Source organism: Glossina fuscipes, unplaced genomic scaffold (genome assembly GCF_014805625.2).
Source record: "Glossina fuscipes isolate IAEA_lab_2018 unplaced genomic scaffold, Yale_Gfus_2 2, whole genome shotgun sequence".
Classification (NCBI taxonomy): Eukaryota; Metazoa; Arthropoda; class Insecta; order Diptera; family Glossinidae; genus Glossina; species Glossina fuscipes.
Window position 1 is genome coordinate 32,352,667 of NW_023998416.1, and position 21,264 is coordinate 32,373,930.

Consider the following 21,264-nt stretch of genomic DNA (forward strand, 5'->3'; position numbering starts at 1 on the left):
TTTTGTTACATCAATGGTAAGTTTCCGTTTTGATAATTTTATTTTAAAAGCGTTTTAAACGTAGTTCATTGAAATAAATATTGAATATTCATCTTGCTTGTTGCTTGTATTGTTGGAGCAATGTTATCCTTATAATTTTTTATTTATTTAAAAAAAAAAATAAAAAATTAATGAAAATATTTTACCGTTCAAAATCCATCCCACATTGACCGATAATTTGCAGAAGAAAGTTCTTTATTTCAATACATCAATATGAAGGAGTGCAAAAGAAAAATAATTTGTTTTTATATTCAAGAATCTAAGTGATGGTAGAAAAGTCTAATGAACTGTACAACAAAAGAGGAATTGCCTGCGTAAGTAATCGACGGGAGAATCGTTGAAATCAAAGTGGGTTGGGGACTATACTTTCAATACTAATACTAAGAATAATAATTGTACTAAATCGAAAATATAAATATATATATGTTATAGTTCTATGCGAGTAAAGCTAAACGAATATGTAAAAATTTTGTAGGGAATGCTACTTTCTCATGATAGATCTAACTTGATGCGAAGAGGGAAAACCAGTCAATATTCCAATATTTTAGTTTAACTTTAGATTTTCTTTTTCTTTTCGCTTCAGTGAATTTTTATAATTACACTGCATATATAACATATAGGAAAGTGCGTAAGCGATAGGGTCATTTTGCGAAGCATATCAAACAAAGTCCATCCGTCCTTGTCGGATTTACTCATAAAATTTTATCATTATGCACAAGTGTATTTTTCACAGTTATCTATTTTATCAAGTCGTTTCATCACAACCTAATTTCATATAACACATACTCCATGTTTGAGGAGTACATTAGTATATCGCTAAAGACGTCGGCGCAATTAACTGTTTAATTTCTACAACCTTAACGTATTTAGCAGAACTTTCAAAAGTTTTGAAAATCTATAAATTCATTCTTTTGCAAATTGCACGGACTAGACGGGGTAGAAGATGTTTTGACCAATCTTGAACAACCACGGTCTTTACACAAAAATTGTAAATTACTTTGCTAGTTAAAGTCGAGGCACTCGATTTTTGAGACTCTGCCTGTTCCAGTGATAGAAAACGGACGTACAGACGTCCTAGAATCAATGAAAAATAAGAATACCAAGAATGATGGTGAAAAGACTTATCCGTGGAGTCACTACATTAGGCTCAAAGTTTATCAATACTAGATTGACATCAAATTGGTTTCATACTAAAATTTTATAGTGAAGCTTATAGCATCTTTGCTTTGTGGTCGACTTTAATCAATTGTATCGTCAGACGTTAGGTTTTTCTTGATTTTGTTTTAGAGAGAAAATTCTTGTTCGTGGGAAGGGAGCCAAGTGCCATGAAAACTGGTGTTTGTTGCCGTAACATCATTTCGTTTTTAAAAAATTATTAACAACATTTTTTAATTAGTTGCAATTGGTTCAGTCAGGATTTTATGTCAACGAGGCAGCATTAGTCTTAAAATAAATTTTTATTGTAGCTAACAAAAAATTCAAAACGTAAAAGAAATCGGTTAGAATTTTTAAGAGTAAGTCTTGAGAATCGTTTGGGATTTTGAAGTTTTCAAGGTCGTTAAACGTAGTTGCAAAAATTGAAATAATTTCCCAATTGTATAATATTTGCCTTAATTTTTTAACAACTATTGTAGGCACTGGCCGTCGGATGTTTATATCTGAGCCGTTCCATAGTTATTTGGACCTGAACTAGACAGTGCATTAAACCATGAGATTTGTACTTTCCTTAATGGAAGAATAATTTAATATCAAATTCTTCTTCTTTTTTTTAGTCATGATTGTAACTATAATTTAAAAAACCCTAATTGTGCGCTTACGTAGCCCAGGGCATTAAGAGTCTAAATGCGGAATAATTCAAGCAAATCAAGAAATCGCTATATTCGTATATACATACTTCAGTAGACGGATGACGCGCCATTAAAAATATATATTTCGTATTAGTTTTATTGTGTAGAAAAACAATTATGAATTACACACACATTCATAAATGTGCAAGTGCATTGCAGGAGAAAAAAGTGAGCATGATAGCTTGCAATTTAAGGAATTTTCCCTCTTCGATATTTTTCTTTACGTGTCCTGCCAAGATTTTTCGTAATTATTGAGTCAAAGGGCGCGTCAGAAGCTTGGAAAAATAATAAGTTGAAATAGGGATCGTGAAAAGGTAAGCAATTTTTCGCTTTTGAGTTGAAATGGTGAAACACGTATTCAAGTATAATATTGAAAAGGAAAAGTAATCATATTTCACCTTTTCGAAGAATTTCAACTTTCTCGGTTTACTAAATTCGAGCGGCGTTTCTGTTCCCTTATTCATCGTTTGGATTTTCATTTCCGCTTCACTTTGCGTTGCCGTTGAACTACAAATACAAAGTTGTCCTGTTGTCGAATTAACATTACTTATGAAAACTTTCGCTTACATTTTCACTGTAATCGATGGTTTATTTCTTAATAATCTCGTCTTTAGTAATTGCTGAGTTTTTATACTTCTGCGCCATATTCTAAATTCTCGTTTCTTGCTACATTACGGATATGAATAATTTTAATCAGTTTGAAATTAATGATCATTATTTACTTACCTCCATGCACGCCCTATTGTTACTTGCTTATTAAGTAACGCCGTATCCGATAGTTCGTTTAATAGTTGCGAGTTAGTATGAAGCATATGATTTTGATTTAAGACTAATTCGCCAATTTCGCTTAGCATGTAGATAACAGCTTCTTTTTCGCATGATACATGTCTACAACATTCAGAAATAGCATTGAGTGGTCGTATATCGTTTGGATCGTATACGTTGGCTGAGCATTGGGTTTCGAAATTTCTGAAATTTTCTTGCCATACTTGCGGAGTTGAATTGTTTAGGTGAATTTCATCGGTTTGTGCAGCCGATTCGTTTGTTCTTGGTTGGCATTGAGTGCTCTGTGGTTGAGTACTTCTTTCTGTTTGACTTCCAGTTGAGAAAGTCTTGATGAAATGATGTGCAGAAGAAAATCTAGCCGACGCTATAGTCTGCTGCGACGAATCGCTTAATTGAATTTGCCGTAATCGTGGGGGGATTTTATATACACCGATAGTTTGACATTCTTTACTCGGTTTTACGGCTGAACTTTTTTCTCTAGTACCTGAAATGGTTCTCCTAATTGGGCAATCGCCTGAACATTGTATTTGCACCAAATTTGGGGGATTTTCACACATCCATTTTTGATATTTTTTTTTATAACAAACCATCAGACGTCTTCTCCGTTTCAAGCGTTGACGGAATGTCCAATGTACCTTCGATACTCTTTTCACACCAATCACACTCAAATATTTGCCTTTTATCTCGTATTTAATGATAAAACTTGACCGTTCAAGGACAACATTAGGTGGGTAACGTCAAAGGTGGAAAAAGAATTTTTTGCAAATACTTACCTAAATTTACCAAAATGCACTCGTCGTGAGCCGCTTATAACCTTTTTCTCGCTTACAGATTGAAGAAGTAGAGACTTAATATCCATCAGAATTTTTCTTTAGTTTTATTTTGCGCTACAACAAATTTTGTCTTTTAATAAACGAACAACTCTCAAAGCTTACAATAAAAAATTCTACAAACTGAAAGAAAGACAGAAAGTTTTTAAAAATTTTTGTTAACATTTTCAAAACTAAGTAGAAATGAAGTGTTGCTAAGTCATGCGAGTGATTGACGATCAACATGCTTAAAAGATTTGTTATTAGCTTAGTCCATCCTAACTCAATATCCCAAAAAGAACAAACGAAAACAAATTAATTACCAGTGTGGCTTTTGTTGGGAAATTTTCGCTGGTCAGTCAATTGCGTGCGCAAAACTTTCATAGGACCAAATGTATAAAAATGTGTTCTGAAGATGTTTAATCATTCTTTTGCCATCAACACTTGCAACAACACGGCATTGTGCAAACAGCAGCCGGAAAAAGTTTTTTCGCGTCTTCTCGGTGTCAGTGGAAAAAAATGATGGAAAACAGACAAGAATTTAAAGAATGGGGAAAAACTTAAATTTAAAAAAGGACAATAAAGGGGAAAAAAGTACGAAAAAAAAAGAAATTTTTGAAAATTTTTTTACGAAGATATACATATTAACTTTGATCGGCCGGATTTTTGGCAAGTGTTCCCCATGATAAGAACTAAAACGACATCAGCCTGCCTCTCTGTTGAGACATAACAAGAAATCGAGGATGGTTGGGGATGAAGTTGATTTATCATTCAAAGAAGGAGCTAAAGCTAATAATTTAACTGTGCTTAGAAATCAGTTAGTTACTAAGCCGTCTGACTTGGATGCCAAAGTCATTTCAAACCGCGATATCAATTTGTATGACTACATGGCGCAATGCAATTTCTTAGTTTTTGTTGAAATCTGTGAAAAGCCCAAAGTTAAGCGTATGGTATTCAAAAACTAAAGGTGGTTAACAGGGGCAGAGCTCTGTTAAGGCTAACAACTTAAATAAAAAAACAATAATTTTAATAAAAAAAATGTAAAAGCGTATATTCCGAGATCTTTCACGGAAAAGTTCGGAGCTATTCGCAACGTCCTCATTGAATGTGATGTAGACGAGATAATCGAAAAAGCTGTGTCGGATATTTCTATTCAGTCTGCTGTTAGGTTGCGAAGAGGAAGTCAACAACCAAGACGAGTTTATTCCCACAACGAGTATTAAAATTGGTTTAAAAGGAAATCCGCTGGGATTCCGTTTTTATTTAAAATAAAATCTCGTTTTTACAATATAATATTCAAAGTGTTCGATGTAACTTATCATTTTTGGATTTTTACTTGAACTCGAATAATATTGATTTCTGCATCTTGAGTCAAGTTTTTCTGAAGAATGACACTTTTTTTAAAGTTATAGTTTCCAATTATACTTCAGCCATCAAATGCAGGGATAACGGCTATGGTGGTCTTAGTGTACTAGTTGAGAAAGGCGTCGATTTCAGATGTATTCGCTACAATTTTGCTATTGAAATTCTCATCATCATAACTATGAATCTTAAACCGAATCTTTTCATAGCATAATGCTACTTTCCGCCCAGCCTTGATGTACAGACTTTTCGTGATGAGATTTAGAGATTATGTGAGCTTTTTGATGGTGAACAAAATGTGATTCTAGCTGACCTTGTTCAAAAAAAAGAAGAAAACAAGTGAAAATACTATAGTTGGATGTGAATTTCCCTATGAAATTCCCTACATTGCTTTATTTAATACAGCCACTCATGTAACGACTTTTCAAAATAAGCTTTTATGTATGGGGAACAGTCGAAAACGTGAGGCGAACCATTTTCAATACCGTACGTATTCAAGTCAAGACAGGTCGGTGTACAAAATTTCATCAAAATGTCTCGCGATGCACAGGATAAACAAATGTGACGTATTTACCACAGTCAAGGTATGTTTAGTAAGGTAATTCATTATATTGGGATCAGCCCCGATCCGAGTCTGCTCGGCAGACGCCCAACAATATTCCTTCTTACCGTTTGTGAATCACTGTGCGATCCATTCTATCGATAGGTTAATAATCAATAAATACTCACATTTCCGCGGAGCCCTAGGGAAAATCTGAAAATGTAATTCTTCAAAAAAAATTCTTCTTTTATTTATCGATCGTTTATGTTTTTAAACATTTTATTAAACATAAAAACACGTCATTTGTAAAAAAAAATTTATTTTTCAACTTTCTAAAAATATAGGTTTTTTCATTATTTGCTTATTTACACATCCTTTCTTTATATGCGCGCCACCAACGTAGGAGTAAGAAAATAAATATTCTATAGGGCGAATAAAGGAGTCAATTATAATAAGATAATCATAGCAAAGTTCAATCCGAGTTGACGTCTGATTTACAAAATGTATTTGGACTTTAATCGACACAGGGAATCTTCAAACGTAATCGGTTATTGTAACAACAAATCAAAAAATTGGATATCTTTTTAAAATTAAAATATTATATAAGCAAATTTGTGAGGACGAACGATAGTGAAAGTTACGTGCGCCTCTATATGGCCTTTCCAATACCCATTATTTCCGAAAGTCTTTTATTAATTTTCAACGGGCCCGCCGCGACTATGTTCCCCTAAAATCTTAAAAGTACAGAAAATCGAGCTAAATTTAAGAACAATATCTTCTATGGGTCGTAGGGTATTGACGAAAACAAATTGAAATTGTTTGTTGAGGAATCTTGTTGATTTTCAAATTTGATTCGAGATTTCTATGGCAATTTTTCAAAATCTTTATGAAATTAAAATTGTTTACATGTAAATAAAGGATTTGTTATTATTTCATTTTAAATCACACAGGCCACCTGGCTAGTCTAAGATATATACTTGTGTCCTTATGTTTATATGACAGAGACTTGGGTGTTGGGGCCGATTTTTGATATTCCGGAAAAGCCGAATATAAATGCTATGCATTCAAAACGAATCTATTACGGGAGACAATTATGCCCTGGCATAATTACTCTTGCCGATGTGAAAATCAAAAAAAAAAAAACCTCTTGGATATTTCGGTCAAATGAGGGAAAAGTACTACGCATTCAAAAGTTTTTATGCACATGAGGCACCAAATTGATATAATCAATTGCACATGATGAACATTAGGGAAGAAAAGGACATTGAAACAGCTTTAAGTGCACGCGTGCGTTTTGTATATATCAATAACCGGAACGCATTCCAAGTTGATGATGTATCTGAGGCACCCTACTTCGAATGCGAAAACTAAGATAGAAAAGCAAAAGCAAAACGAGGCCATGTTAAAAAATACAGGGTTTCAAATAGGATTTCAATAGTCCTCAAGCCTACTTGGTGGGCACTTTCAACATTCGCATAAAGAGGCGAAAATGATTTTTACTTTCTTGAAAATCAATGTTTGAATATATACTAGATCTTATTCTAGATATGTACATATGTACATATAATAGGTTATGATTCATATAATAGTTTAATTAGTAAAGTGAATCATTATAATTTCAGAATGATAGGTTAACAAAAAAAAAAAAAAAAAAAAAAAAAATTAAGAATTATAAAATGTAAAAAAATCGGACAATAAAAAATCTATACTGGCATAACTGCATGCACATGCATACGTACAAAGATTTAAACAAAGCAGGATAGGATTTACTTAATCAAATATTAAAGTGATAAAAAAAAACTATACACTATACACTGTAGTGGTTAGGGTGGTAGGTTGTAGTTGCGTAATGAATGTGCGCGTATTAGGTGGCTGCTGATGTTGTTGTCGTTCTGGGTGCTGGTTCAAGACGCATAGGACTTAGTTTACGCTTCGAAGAAGACAAAATAGTAGAAGAGGGCTCGCTGTTATTATTGTTAAGAGTAGGTGAAGAAGGCTGTGAAGCCGTTGGTTTTTCATTTTGGTGATTGTTTTGCGAAATGTGATGTGCTTCTGACGATTGAATGCTATGATTGCTAGTCTCGTCTTGTGTAATTATGCGTAAACCACTGGCTGTCGAATCAGGATCGGAGGGAGCATATGAGGAACTCCTAGCGGGCGAGTGCATATCTATTGGCGGGTTATTTTCGGCTTGGTTAGGTTTATTAACATTACCGGGGCTGCTTAGAGGTAACTGCGTAACTTTACCCATAAAGGAACGTATCTCTTCAAAATAGGATTCTTCGGCAGGATTTTCACAAAAACGCCGCAAACCACCGCGCAGACGTTCATTGAGCCCTAAACCCATCGAAACAGCGTCGGCCTCGTGTTTTTTTAGATGACGATCTAAGTTAGTTTGCTGTCCAAAACATCTTTCACAAATTTCACATTTAAACGGTCGCTCCTTGTTATGTATGTTACGCACGTGACGCTGTAAATTGGAGGAAATACTAAAGGAACGTTCGCAATATTTGCACTTATAGGGTTGTTCGCCAGTATGGGTTCTTAGATGTCGGGTGAGGTTGGCTGAGCGAGGAAATACTTTGCCGCAGAATTTGCAGGTGTAACGATCCTTGCATTTATAGGGCGTACTCTGGCCTACTTGAGAATTCGAGCGGTTGACAGGGTTTCGTTTATGACGATACTGTGAAGGCTGGTTGTTCTGTGTAGCAGTAGCGGGAGCCGGCCCATTGTGATTAAGTAGCAAAGAGTCGGCTAAACTATTACGTCCTCGTGAATGATCAAAGCTCAGATCTCTTAATGGCGACTCAGGCGTTAGCGAGTTTAAAGAAGGCGTAGACGTGCCGACTGCGATAGGACCAGATGTTGACTGAGGCTTGTCTTTATTAATATTAGTATTTAAAAATGTGAAGGCATTATTAGTTGAATTGCCGCCATGAGTAGCTTGAGTTAGAAAAAATGGGTTACGGTATGGCAGAGGTATAGCTTTGGCCATTGTCTCCAGTAAAGTGGGATGTAAAGCCGAAACGGGGAATGGCAGCTTATCGACATTCTGCAGAGTCAGCGTATCCAAGTTCCCTTTACGTTCGCTTTTGGCGTTATCACGCAATACTCGCAGCATCTTCTTACTAATCAAACTGTCAAACTCTACTAAGGCAGAGTTTTGTGTTAGCAAATTATTGTTATTCAGTTCACTACCGCTATTCGTATTAGGCTTTTCACTTAAGTCGGGCACTGATTTGGAACTGGCATTTTGGCACTCAGCGTTTTGACAAGACTTTTCCCCAGGAGACTTTCGAACAGAATGTGCAGCGAATATTACCACATTGCTATTTTCATCTTCCATCATTTCGGCGGAGTTATTTGTATGGCCCTTTTCTTCTCGTTTATGCGCTAATCTAAGATCCAAGGGTTGATCGTAAGTATTACCGCTACGTCTTTTGTCCTTATTTTTCGCATCTTTCTGGCCGCCGCAAAGGGCAGATAAAGCCAACGTAGTAGTGAGGGTCGATGTAGAAGCTCGTGCTGGCGATGTTAGGTCGTAAGGTACATTTGAGGCATAATTGTTGGGCACTAGGCCAAGTATTGGGTAAACGGACCCTTGTTTTGGGCTAGGAAGCATTTTTCTGGGAGAATGGTCTTTTTCTCTCATTACTAGCTAATCTACTAGATTTGATGTTCGGCTATCATAAATTTTGGCATTAAATTTATTATCTCAAATAAACTCAGAGAAGGAATGACGAGGCTTCATATATGAACAGTATCATGAAAATTCTGAAAAGAAACAATAATATGTCCAATTTAGTTGACTAAAGTTCATTATGCATAATAAGTGAAAGCATTATAGTTAAATACCACATCCCTTTGTGTTTCACTAGATCTAGGTGTGTATATTAAATTATTTTTTTAATTCAAATTTGGATCAAGTATGCTACTTGCCCCTTGAGCTGCAGATATCCCTAGGCAACGGTTGCGGTATTGCCATTTTTTAATATTTTTCTTCTAACGCTTACGCTTAATAACCGCCTCAAATTGCTGCTCCTGCTACGTCTCTTCCAACCAAAAAAAATCGTCACCTCATTCAAGGCATATGTTAGGTTTTTTAAAGTTTTTACCGCATTTCATGCTTTACACAATACATACATTTTTAGAAAAATTCATCTATGGCATTGTCTGTTCTTGCATTCGTCTTGTTTTGTTAACAATTATAAAATTTCTAATCAGTGTGAGTAAGGAATTGACTTAGTAATGCCTGTCTAGTTATCTGCTCATCTATTTATCTACGGCAACTTCGATTATCCTCATTTGATAATTCAAACTTTAAATTAAAGAAATCTATGAATTACAGAAAAGATTTAAAATTAAAATGCGGAAAATCTCCTTTTCTTTATAATAATCAATATAAATGAAGTAAATCACTTAAGAATGCGTTAATAAGAAATGAGCTGTGAAGGGAAAAAAATATTCATCGCGTAGATTAATTTTATGATGAAAATTCGTGTGACATGATTTGATACGGAAGCGTGCGTTGCAATGCATGTTAGTATTAGTCTCCCGGTTCACTAAAGATACCTGTGGACTTGGACTCTTTACGCAACGTACGCAACTGCTTGCGACCTTAAGTTTTGCTACAATTCGATTGCTTGATTATTGGAAGGATTGTTCGTTGGCGTTATGTTGCGTTGACGAAATGGAAATTTTGTTTAGGCGTCAAAAATTCTGTTATTAACTTTGACACCCCGATCACCTTCGTGCCTTTATGTACTTTGAATGACCAGTCACCTCAACAAATAATCACAGACTTCGACCCGTTGAAATATCAAAAGAATCTAAACAAAAATCAAGACACAACCTCATCTCAAAAATAAGTTGCAACATTGCAGTGGGACATGCGCTGTCATGTAATACGCTACACATTCCTACAGCTAATCATAACATAGCGACATTTCAAAACAACACATTATATGGGAAGTGGTCGATAAGGTGGTCCGATTCGTATCACATTCAACAGCGTTCATTCTTTAGCCAACCTATCTCCCATGTTCATCCTTTGAACCCAAGAAAACAGAACGCTTAGACAGACGAATAGAATGATAGACAGACAAGCAGGCAGCTAGACATGTTTGGCTCAATTGACAAAGTGATTCTGAACGAACTGATATAGTAAAAGGTGGGTGGGTCTTGATATATCCTTGTACCATAAGTCTTGTAGTAGTGTGTTTATCGGATCATCGAAGTGTATATCGAAGAATATATATTTTGGCCGTTGAGAATGGCATTTAGCTGCAATTGCCCGTTATTCTGTTTCTTCGCTTGGCGTTTTGCCTAAATTTTTGAAAAATGTGGAAGCATATATTAGTTAATTTTTACTTCCATTAAGTGGAAATTTTAATAAAATTGTTTGGTAATCGTGTTTGTTTTTTCAGTCTTTCTTTATTTATGTTCATATGGAAATATTTTAATTTCAACTAAGTTTGACTTTGTACGAATATGATTACCAATGACAGCAATCATGGACAACCAAAAATATAATTGACCGACTATATGATCTGGCAGCGCGTCAAAGCGCGTTAGGTAAAGAACAGTTGGAATTGGGAAATATTTTGGATAAGCCGCATTTTGCAACGTTCAAAATGTGTCCGAAAGAGGGTTCAGAGAAAAGTCATAGAGTACGTCAACGTCTTCCTACTTTGGAAATTTGCACAGTTGTCGAATTGCATAATATAGGGGAGGCCTTTCAATAGTTCACAAACCAGCTCAGTATTTTGCTTTAAATGGTTTTTTAATGGAGTTTTAAATAAAGATGAGAATACTGAAAAAAAATTGCATTCAAATTTTTTGTACTCAACGTAGACGTAAGATATTATTCCAAAGAGCATCTAGAAAAATTTGGAAATCTTTTGGATTATCCGATTTTTTTTGATATCTCTAGATTGCACAAAGAAGTTTGACAAAGTGAAGAATTTCTAAATAAATCGAAAATTTCTTTAAAAAAATAGAAAAAATTGAATGAAGAATTGAATATAGCAAGAAATGAATAAAGGAATGCGTGAAAGAATTAGTGAGTGAAGGATGAGTGAATGCGTGTTTGTTAAAGTAAGCATTCTTGAAGTGTGTGATATTTCCAATAAGAAAATGTGATAAACTAAAAAAAAAACTAGGACGAAGGTGATGACAGTATTTGGGTTTGAAAGAATGTTATTATTGTTATTATTATTATGTAGTTCGTCTTGCTTTTTGAGTGCAAGTTATATAAAGGAATGCTTTAGCTTCTATTGCATATTCATAAACTTGCAGTGTTACTCTTCTTAAATAATGAGAAAAAAAGTGTATGTATGTAAGATTGTCAGAAGATTTGCTTCAAATGAATTACTACTTCTATTACAATAAATAAGTGCAAAAACGAGTAAAATTAACGAAACGATAGAAACTTAAAGCTTAAAAATTTATTTCCTACATTATCGGTACCGTAGAGAGGAATGAGTGCATGTATGACCCGTGAATGTTAAGTCTACACAAAAATTTATTTATTAGTTATTATATATAAGCGCCCAGTTTGTAGAGTCGTTTAGTCGGTGAGCGACTCGCGTGCGCAAATTCAAATGATGGCGTTTTCGCAATCAAGCGTTGACAACGTCTCTCGGAGGAAGATTTATTAATTGCATTTATAAGTAACAGCGGGTTGTTTTTGTTTCTCCATTATATTTTATCCACATGAACGTGTATACCTCGCCAAGTTGGAGGTCATTAATTTGATCTCATACTATATGTAATTAGAACTGAATACGTTTTGTTTTGCCTTTTGTATGGGTGCGAATGCGATTGCGTTTGTTTCAGTTACTGAAGTAAGCCTCATTCTCAGTTGATTAAGTATTTAAGACTCTGCTAAGACCTTACGGACTTATTACAGCAGCTTGTTGTTTTTATTGTCGTCATTATGTATTATTATTTGCCTTAAATAATCTCTGTTAAGAGTATGCTTCTTTCTTTAACTTAAGTAAACGTTTTCGTTTAAGGCTTTTTTAAACAATAGAATTTTTGTTCGAATACGATTTATTTTTCTTTTTTTTTTTGTTCTTTTACTTCAATTGTCGTTTTTCCAGTGATGATCTTATGCAATCATAAATTTTTGTTGTACTTTGTTCTTCATGTATGATAATGACAAAAATTTAGATAGCGTTCAACTCTTTGTAAGGTCGTCTGCTTGTTTAAATGGTAAAAATTATTTCGTGCCCTACTCCGCTTCGCATGTACTTTACACTCGGCGGTTGATAAAATTAAAAACAGCTCAAGAGATACTTTTAACATAACTGCTAGAAATGATTTCTAAAATGTAAGACTAAGGATTGATTTTAAAGAACTCTTAAACTCTTCGTTATTACACAACGTCACAAATCGCCATACTGGTAAGCAAAGCCGATGCATAATCCACTAAGCGAGGATAGCGTTTTCAAACACTCTTTCATGAATTTTACGATCAAAACAAGCAAAAGCAAAGGGAAGACGGGGCAAGATGGATATGCAACATTTTTGTAATTGGTAGGTACATCGTCTTAGGGGCTTTAGCCGTAAATGACTAGATGGCTCCACGGCTAGATCGCTTTAGTAATTTATGCTTACCGATAAAGTTATACCTATTACATGGCCTAAGGTATTGCAGAACGTGTAGTCAAATTTCTACTTTTATCTTGTATTCGAGGTAATATAGCTAAGTTTTTCAGCAAATTGCACGCATTTGCACGCCTGATTTATGAAATTAGGTTTAAATGCTGAGAAACCGAACTACTGGAACAAATGGAAGAAAGGAATTACTGCCACTAGTATCGCGTCATCGCGAGAAACAATCTCTTTGCAGATTAAACGAAGCATAAAGGTGTGACCATACTGGACCATGTAGCAGCCTTTAATATCACTACGCATGCACTACACTCTTATCGCATTTCAGAGTCGTTTCACATTCAATACCTTAAATACGATGCAACCAACGCTTAGAAAATACTAAAGTGCTAAAATGCCCATTAAATAAGTGCTAAGAACTGGTGAAGAGATGGCTTTCACACAATGCGAGCAATCCATATCCCTATGCTTATTAGTTTATTCGAATAATCTGCAAAATTTTGTTGTCTTAACTCAGACAGGGTTAGTGAAAGTGAGTTGAGTTTCAACGTCCTGAAGGCTGAAAAACTTATAGTGATTATAATGTTACGAAAGCTAACGGAAAATTACTTTTATATTTGAATTAATTTTTCGGATGAATAGAATAACATTGTGTTGGATAAGTACCAAAAGATTCGAGTTAAATCGAATAAAAGGTGCCTCGCGTTTTTTTTACTGCTTTGCTCAATATCAGCCGAAGTGACGATATTGTTATCATCAAGACATGTAAATAAAACATAAATTCGGTTAAATATTTATGGTGGGAATAAGTCTCAAAGCAAAATGTGTGTGTGCAGCACCGGATGCCCCTAAAAAATAAAACATTGTTTTGCAAATGTTATTCCATTAGCATTCAAGAACTGTAAACACTAATACATGTACCGTTTAATAAAGAAAAAATCCCTTGTAATCATCACCTATTGCCGACAATTAATTTTGTCGAAAAGTTTGTTACACTTCGAGAGAAGCTTCAGAGACTGTATAAAGTATACATATTCTTAATCAATTCCAAATTGTAAATCGATCTGAGCACGTCCAGCCGTCCAAAAAAACATTATAATTTTGTTACGGAAATTCAGTTCATTCCGGATAATAAATTTTCCCAAATAACAAACTCCCTAGAGAGGGAAAAACCAAATGCACATTCGCAGGCGCGTCATGCAGCTGGCGGCCGAGGAAAACGGCTACTGGAAATGCAGGCTAAAGGTTTAAAAATGAAACCGTGAAATAAGGTAATAGTAATATGCTCGTAACAATATATATAAATAGAATAATTACGGAAGGCAGAGATAGTCGGACAAGAACTTTTGAGTCGAGAGTACTGCCGAAGGAAATTGTGAATAATCCTACCTTTGAGGAATATAATTGTAAATGAAAGAATTTAGAAGTGTATTTCTCTTGAAAAGAATATCCACGATCTAGTGGTACAAGTCCTATGGTAGGAAAGCAACATTCGTGATATTAAAAACGGGCTAAATCTGCCAAAGGACATGTCTAGAGTATAGCACACGTTAAGAATGCCTGTTTTCCAAAGCAAAAATTGGCGTTTTATGACTCTTGCTGATAAATTATTACTTGTACAGGTTCCATACGATCTATGCAAAGAAGGAAAACAATACACCCATATAATATAATATAAAAAAATATAATATCAAAATTTCATCTCTTTTTATGTTTCTTAAGGTAAAAGTGGTGGAAATATAGTTTCCTTGTTTGTTGAATACTTCGCGGGCTTACCTCTAAAAAACTCATACATAATAGAAGAGAAATTATATTCAACTTATTTCTAATTTTCTATATGTAATCCCCCATATGTCCAGAGCAATTCTCAAAAGAGCAATAAAAGTTTCTCAAATAAAACCCAAATCTTCATGACATCGTCTTGCTCTCTACATGCGTAATATATGCCTTGCGTTTTTTTTAATGCCATCGATCGAGCCTGACGGGCATATCTGGTGAACACACGCGATGACATGTCGAAGCCGTTAATTCATTTTCGGTTAGAAACTGTCTTATTACGAGTTTGTTTTAGTCACGGTACTTTTGTAATTCTCAAAGCAATGGAAAACTTGATTTTCGTGCGCTGATTAGATGTCAGTTTTGAATGCCGGAAAATACGTTCACAATCCGCATTGGCTTAAAAGATATTATGACGACTTTTGTCTGTCAAAAAAATAGATTTATAAGTGATTCGCTAAGTCTAAGCCCAACCGATGTTGTGGAAAATCTAAAAGCAAGGTTTGCGCGAAATAGTCGCTATCTTAGCTTAAAGATATCAGAAAGTAGTATCTCGCAAGAACATTTGTCCATGAGAAAGCTCTGTTCGAAGCGAGTGCTGCGTTTACCGACATTTAACAACAACCTGTCGATGACTCAAAGCTTTGCTTGGCGAAATGTAAGAGACTTTTCCACGCGTTATGTGGCTATGGATGAAATATTGGTTAATGATTATACTGCAGAGGCAAATCGACAGTCAACTGAATCAACTGAGTAAACAGCAATCGGTGAAAGCTGTCCGAAGCGAACCAAAAAGTAATGTCGTTAAAGTAACTGTAACTTGTAAATTATTGGTTGAAATGTAATGAACTTTTCGACAAGCATCATTTGAAAGTATGTAGTATCCAGAAAACCTACAGATCTGTCAACAGTGTTGCCATCTATGGTGCCCACCGGACACTTTTTTAGTTTTCTGCCTCACTTTTAGCGATCTGACGCCGTTCCAAAATAAACTACACATGAAGGGATAGACGTGTATCACTCCATTGGATTCTTTTCACATCAGGCGTATATAGACGTTTTATGATAACAATAGATTATGCTCGGCAGGGGTATATCTCGGAATTTCATTGACGGAAGTGCAAATGCAGCATATATCCCTCTTTCGATTATGAATACCAGTTTTCAGTTTGATAAGTGCGGAAAGATGGGAATTATGTTTTAACGTAGACCAGTGGCTGTGGAGAAGAATGAATCCAAATGAAGTTCATTTTTCTATGCTACAAGTAATATGTAGTATGTAGAAGTATGCTGCTTCTCACAAAGCTATTTGTAAGTTAATTTTAATACACTTAAGTTGTGAAGAGCGAAAAAAAAAAAAAAACAAAATTGAAAAGCAATCGTGCTTTACTAACTTTCCGATGCGTATTTCAATGCGTTGTAATTTACTTGGTATCGCAGTTATGTAATCTTTAAAAATGCGCAAAAACGTTTTTAGTGACTTTTGGAACCAACATAAGTATTCTAACGTAGGATGGTTCTGTATGCATATATATGTGCATGTATATGTGCATGTATATACATATATAACATGTAAGTAATGCATATTACAAAAAATTCTCTTATAATTTGTTGCTTAATTTTTCCTACAATTTTCTTATGCTAAGTATGATAATTGAAATTATTTGTCAAATCGTGTTATATGACGACGACGATGAAAACGACTCTTAAGCGATAACGATCGTTAATGTTTAATTAATATTCAAAGGTGTAGCAGCATTCGTAGCAGCCCCAGCATCAAGATACAACGACAATAACAGCAATAACTTTGTTGCTGTTATTATTATTATTATTATTATTATTGTTGTTGTTAATTTTTGTTTTTTCTTATACTGTTGTGGCATGTGTATCAATTAAATCGTAGAATTTTTATGTATGTTTAGCAATAATAATTTTGTAAAACGAAAAAGAAAAAAAAGAAATACTTTGCCTTCAATACATATGTAATGATCAATTTCCCATGCCATTTGTGAACGCCATTTTTCATTAAAATCTTATGTGAATCAATATGAATTGCTTGTTGTTGTAGTTGTTATTGTTGCTATTGCAGTGTTGGTTAAATGAATTCTTTCGACATTAGCCACAACAAAAACACAACTGACCATTTTGCTCACTTCATCAAGCAAGAGATGGCTTTGGCTTATTAACACAACACGTATAAATTGAAATTGTTTGTATGTGACTAAACTACTCTGATAGCAGTCTTAGAAATTGTTGTTATTGTTATTACAGTAGAGTTTTATACGCTTGATCTTAATGCTTTTTTGTTTGGACCGAATTTAAACTGAGGGTATTACATGCACGCAGGTCAATTAAAAATTAATAAAATAAATACATATTTTTTTTGTTTGTTTTTAATATTTTTTTTTTTCTTTTTTTTCTTTCTGTTAATATTATATGCATACATTATTGCAAACGTGTAGGCATGTATGTTCATTATACGTTTGTTGTTGTGGGGGATTTTCTTCTACACCGTCTGGCAAGTGACAATAACCGCTACGCGTTTGTGTACAAAATTGTAAGGAGAGTATAAAATTTAAAAAAAAAAAAAACAAAACAAAAAAAATATATATATATATATTGAAATATATATATTTTAAAACCGGACCGACCGTAGTTAAAACGACTGCAACGATAATAACAAAACTTGGGGACAGCTTAAGAAGGCAACAGACCGACGAAGATGATGATGAAAAAGAAGAAATTGCAATTGAATCGCTTCTGTAGTACGCTTCATTTGCTAGATGGCCATTTGACTGGCCACCGTGCTGGCTAACGGTGAGTATGACCGTAGATTTAGTTTAGATGGGAAAGTTTATTTTCCAAACATACAAACACATTGTGTGCATATATATATATATATATATATGTACACACACACACAAAGTGATCGAGTTTAATGATTACGACAATGACGGGTACGGTTGGTATGCGGTGTATTGTATGACGACAACTACGTTCCAAGCAAGTGTTGGCAACTTTTTGTTTAGTTTTTCTTTTTCAATATTATGCATACCTAAAGACACGGGCATAAATGTATATATATGTACTTATATCGGCAATTCGTTTCTGAATGGAATTAAATATGAATATTATCGTTTTCCTCTTACTATCTAATTTCAAGAGTAGTTTGATTGCAATCTAAAGAAATTCCTTCCAATTTCTTAGAGGACAATGCGTATTGTGTCCTCGCTCGATAGGCGTTACTGCAAAACAGATAGCACTTATTTTGCTATGTTCTGGCGGGGAACACTCCTAATCAAGCTTCTATTGCCTGCTTCTCGTTGATATCGAGCAAATTCGATCGCCATGTAGTTCGACTATTGAGTGTTAGGTGGTAAGTTTACCGTCACTCGATGGAATATGCATTTTTCTTACTTTCGGGTGAAAAATTTCTCGGTCATAAAGTTGCTGTCGAGTACCGTATTTAAAGGGAAAATAAAATAAAATATTAGAAAGTTCGCATGTTTGACACTGTTAATAGATATAAAGACTATCTAAATTGATAACTAAAAATTCCAGAAATGATTGCTAAAAGTAAATAATTATTTTCGATGCTTTTCTCTCGTGTGCTGCTATAAAATAATTTATTTGGATTATTGTGTTGCCTATTTACTTACTTTCTTCTTCTTCTTTACATTTATTTGCATATATATTGTTATTTATACACTAGTGATATCATAAATGCTTCTGCTGTTTACGTATCGACAGAAACACTTCTCTCGATTCGACAGCAATCGAGTTATATAAACTCGCAGAACGATAGTGTCGAGACTCAACTAGATCCTAGTTCGAGTTTAGTCATAGTTTAACATATATTTCTAGATAGTAATTTGACTGCAGCCAGATATTGAGGCCGCGGCTGACTCTCTCACTACTGGCACTAGTTTTAACACTATCTACAAGTTAGCCTTGCTTAACTTTTTGCTTTTCTCTGAGAATATGTTGAATTTTAAGATTTTTAGCGAAATGGTTGAACCATCTTTTCAATATCAAAGTGCTTTTTTAACTGCTATCAGCATTTGTCCTCCTTATGTACTTTCCGTCTTGGTTTGATGTTTCTCGTTATGGAGCAAATGTTAACGTGCATGGTGCTCAATAGTGTACGAATGCTTGCTCGATATGCAATGCGTAATATCATCTTTTAGCTCGAAAGCAAAATAATTATCGAGCTTTGTATTCAAAGGGAAGATACAGTAAAATATTGTTATGCGCATGTCTGATACAATTAATAATTTTTCGATATTTCTCCCTGTCGTTAACATAAAATGTGAAAATGGATCAATGAATATGGAATTAATGAAAAAATTGAAAATATAGAGTTCCCGGAAACCACTTAACACGTGTATTCTAAACATATAACGGGATTCATGCTTTTGCCGTTGAATTCAAGTTTTACTAAGTTCAACTTGGAAATATGTTTTCACTTACTTCCGTTTATAATTTGCTTATTCAGCTTTGCTTAATATTTTATCAACAATTTTTTTACAAATTTTTATTTCGCTTGTTTGTTTTTGCTTATTTTTCTTCCGCTTTCCTTGCATTATTTTGCTATGCCTACTCCGATGAGTATCACAAATGTTCCCTTCTAAATGCAACAAAATGTTCCTTTGTTAATAACTAACTCGGTACAAAGCGTGATCGTATCATTTTTATGATCTGTAATGTACGACATTGCGATAACAAGAACTGTAAACCGATTCGTGGGGAGTAATCACGTTAGCAAAAACAGCTAAAGACAAAAGTGATAGTTCAATTTTTCATACATGATCACTCCCCCCGGTTTTTGACAAACTGTACCCCTTTTAAACGACAAACTAAAAATTTCGCATATGCGATGGCTTTACAGAAAGTATGGACATATGATCCAAATCGATGGATTTGGGCCTGTAGAAAATATCATCAGCCCGGAGGCGTTAAAAATGTTCTATTTATGCTTTCCATTGAATTCAATTGATATAAAACAGAAAAAACTGACCGTTATAGTCTAAGAGACATCTTGGCTCTTCACACAATTTCGGATGGCAAGTTTTTCCATTAGCAGCGGCTTATCAGTTAACTTGCTTCAGTGGACTTCAAAAATTGAGATGCTGTTAGCCAGATCAATATTTAGCAAAGGTTTTAGAATAGATAAAATTTACCGCATCTAAAGTAGGTAAACAAAAAAATTTTCTCGAAACATTGACAAACGTTCTGTCATTCGAACCTTTTAATGTACCTTTAAAAATGCATGCGAATTATTTTCGATTTGCTCAATAGGTCGGACTAAGGAACTGAAAAGCACAAAAACATTTTTGAAGAGAAAATATTTGAAAGAGAGTCGAAGAAGCACCAGTCCCTTCTTAATCATAAGTTGTGCTGTCGAAGCAAGTGGCATGCAGTTCGAGCAGCAGAGTAAAAAGGGTCAAAAATGCAGCTCATCTTCTCAGCAGAGACAACCATTTCTAGCTATGCTTATCGTTATATTGGTGAGAATTTCGGAACCTTGTCCATATTTTTATACCCCACATTACTTGTGGTAGACCTGTATAATTAGTTTGTGCGGATGTACGCAACACCTAGAAGGACTTAAGATAGGCCAACTTTTTATTATACCGGCAGATTCAGAATCCTTTCCGCTTTGTCTGTCCTTCTGTCCGCCTAACCGTCTTGTTTTGTTGCGTTCAACCTATAGGCCGCGATTTTTGGATATCTTGATGATATTTGGTACAATCACACATATTGTTTCAAGGACGAACGCTTTTGAAAAGGTTTTGCAACGAGCCACGTTTCCGACTACTTCCCATGTAACGCCTTATATTGAAAAGTCGATATATGGACAACTGTAGTGTAACGCAGGGTATTTAACGGTGGCCCGTGTCACACTATAGTGTTTTTACTTGCCTTGCATACGAAAGAGAGAGAGAGAGAGATAGGGAGAAATTCACACTTGTTTCTGTTTAAGAAAATAGGGACATAAAAAGTTAAAATTTTCTTTAGTTGTCCGCGTAAAGAATTGCCGATATGTATGTATTTATATGTATGTATATATATATACATAGATGCATATATATATATATATATATATATTTAGACAGTCAATATCTGGCCTGCTGGCTGGCTAACTAGCTGGCTATCATTGTAAGCAGAATGACTGACTAGCTTTGGTCAGTTAACGGCTATGGTTAGTTATAATGCGGTCTAAGAAAAAAAACAAAAAAAAAATTAAAAATAAAAGCAACAACATAAGAAAAAAATAGTGGCTGTTACAGTTTTCGACATTCGTTCATTCATTGCAATCTAGCCCCAGTAGCGACAGCAGCAGAAGCAGCAGAAGCAGCAGCAGCAGCAGCAGCAACAAGCTTGTTTGCTTTTTCTTTGTTTGCATTTTGTGAAAATTGAAACAATTTCCGATGTCACTCTCACTTTTTATAAACAACCACAACAGCAATACTAATAATAATAATAA

At 34.6% G+C, this 21,264-nt stretch overlaps 2 protein-coding genes across 2 annotated transcripts in view; both read right to left on the minus strand.

Moving 5' to 3' along the window:
• Positions 1-2,449: 2,449 nt before the first annotated feature.
• Positions 2,450-3,531, minus strand: LOC119633598. Its single transcript, XM_038027214.1, has 3 exons — positions 3,446-3,531; positions 2,613-3,374; positions 2,450-2,552 (listed from the first exon to the last, which is right to left on the minus strand). The coding sequence occupies exons 1-3, from the start codon at positions 3,529-3,531 to the stop codon at positions 2,450-2,452; spliced, it is 951 nt and encodes a 316-aa protein (XP_037883142.1).
• A 3,535-nt stretch (positions 3,532-7,066) lies between these two features.
• Positions 7,067-21,264, minus strand: part of LOC119634262 (early growth response protein 1-A) — a 45,616-nt gene continuing 31,418 nt past the window's right edge. The window contains exon 2 of the mRNA XM_038028340.1: positions 7,067-9,158. Coding sequence (XP_037884268.1) covers positions 7,249-9,036 — 1,788 coding nt within the window. The 5' untranslated portion in view covers positions 9,037-9,158 and the 3' untranslated portion in view covers positions 7,067-7,248. The remainder of the gene's footprint in view (positions 9,159-21,264) is intronic.

Excerpts from the sequence above, each read along its gene's own strand:
- LOC119633598 (XM_038027214.1), bottom strand. The coding sequence starts at position 3,531 with ATGGATATTAAGTCTCTACTTCTTCAATCTGTAAGCGAGAAAAAGGTT. Across the intron at positions 3,375-3,445 it reads GTGCATTTTGGTAAATTTAG|TTTTATCATTAAATACGAGA; the intron begins GTAAGTATTTGC and ends TGAACGGTCAAG. Across the intron at positions 2,553-2,612 it reads ACAATAGGGCGTGCATGGAG|CAAGAAACGAGAATTTAGAA; the intron begins GTAAGTAAATAA and ends TCCGTAATGTAG.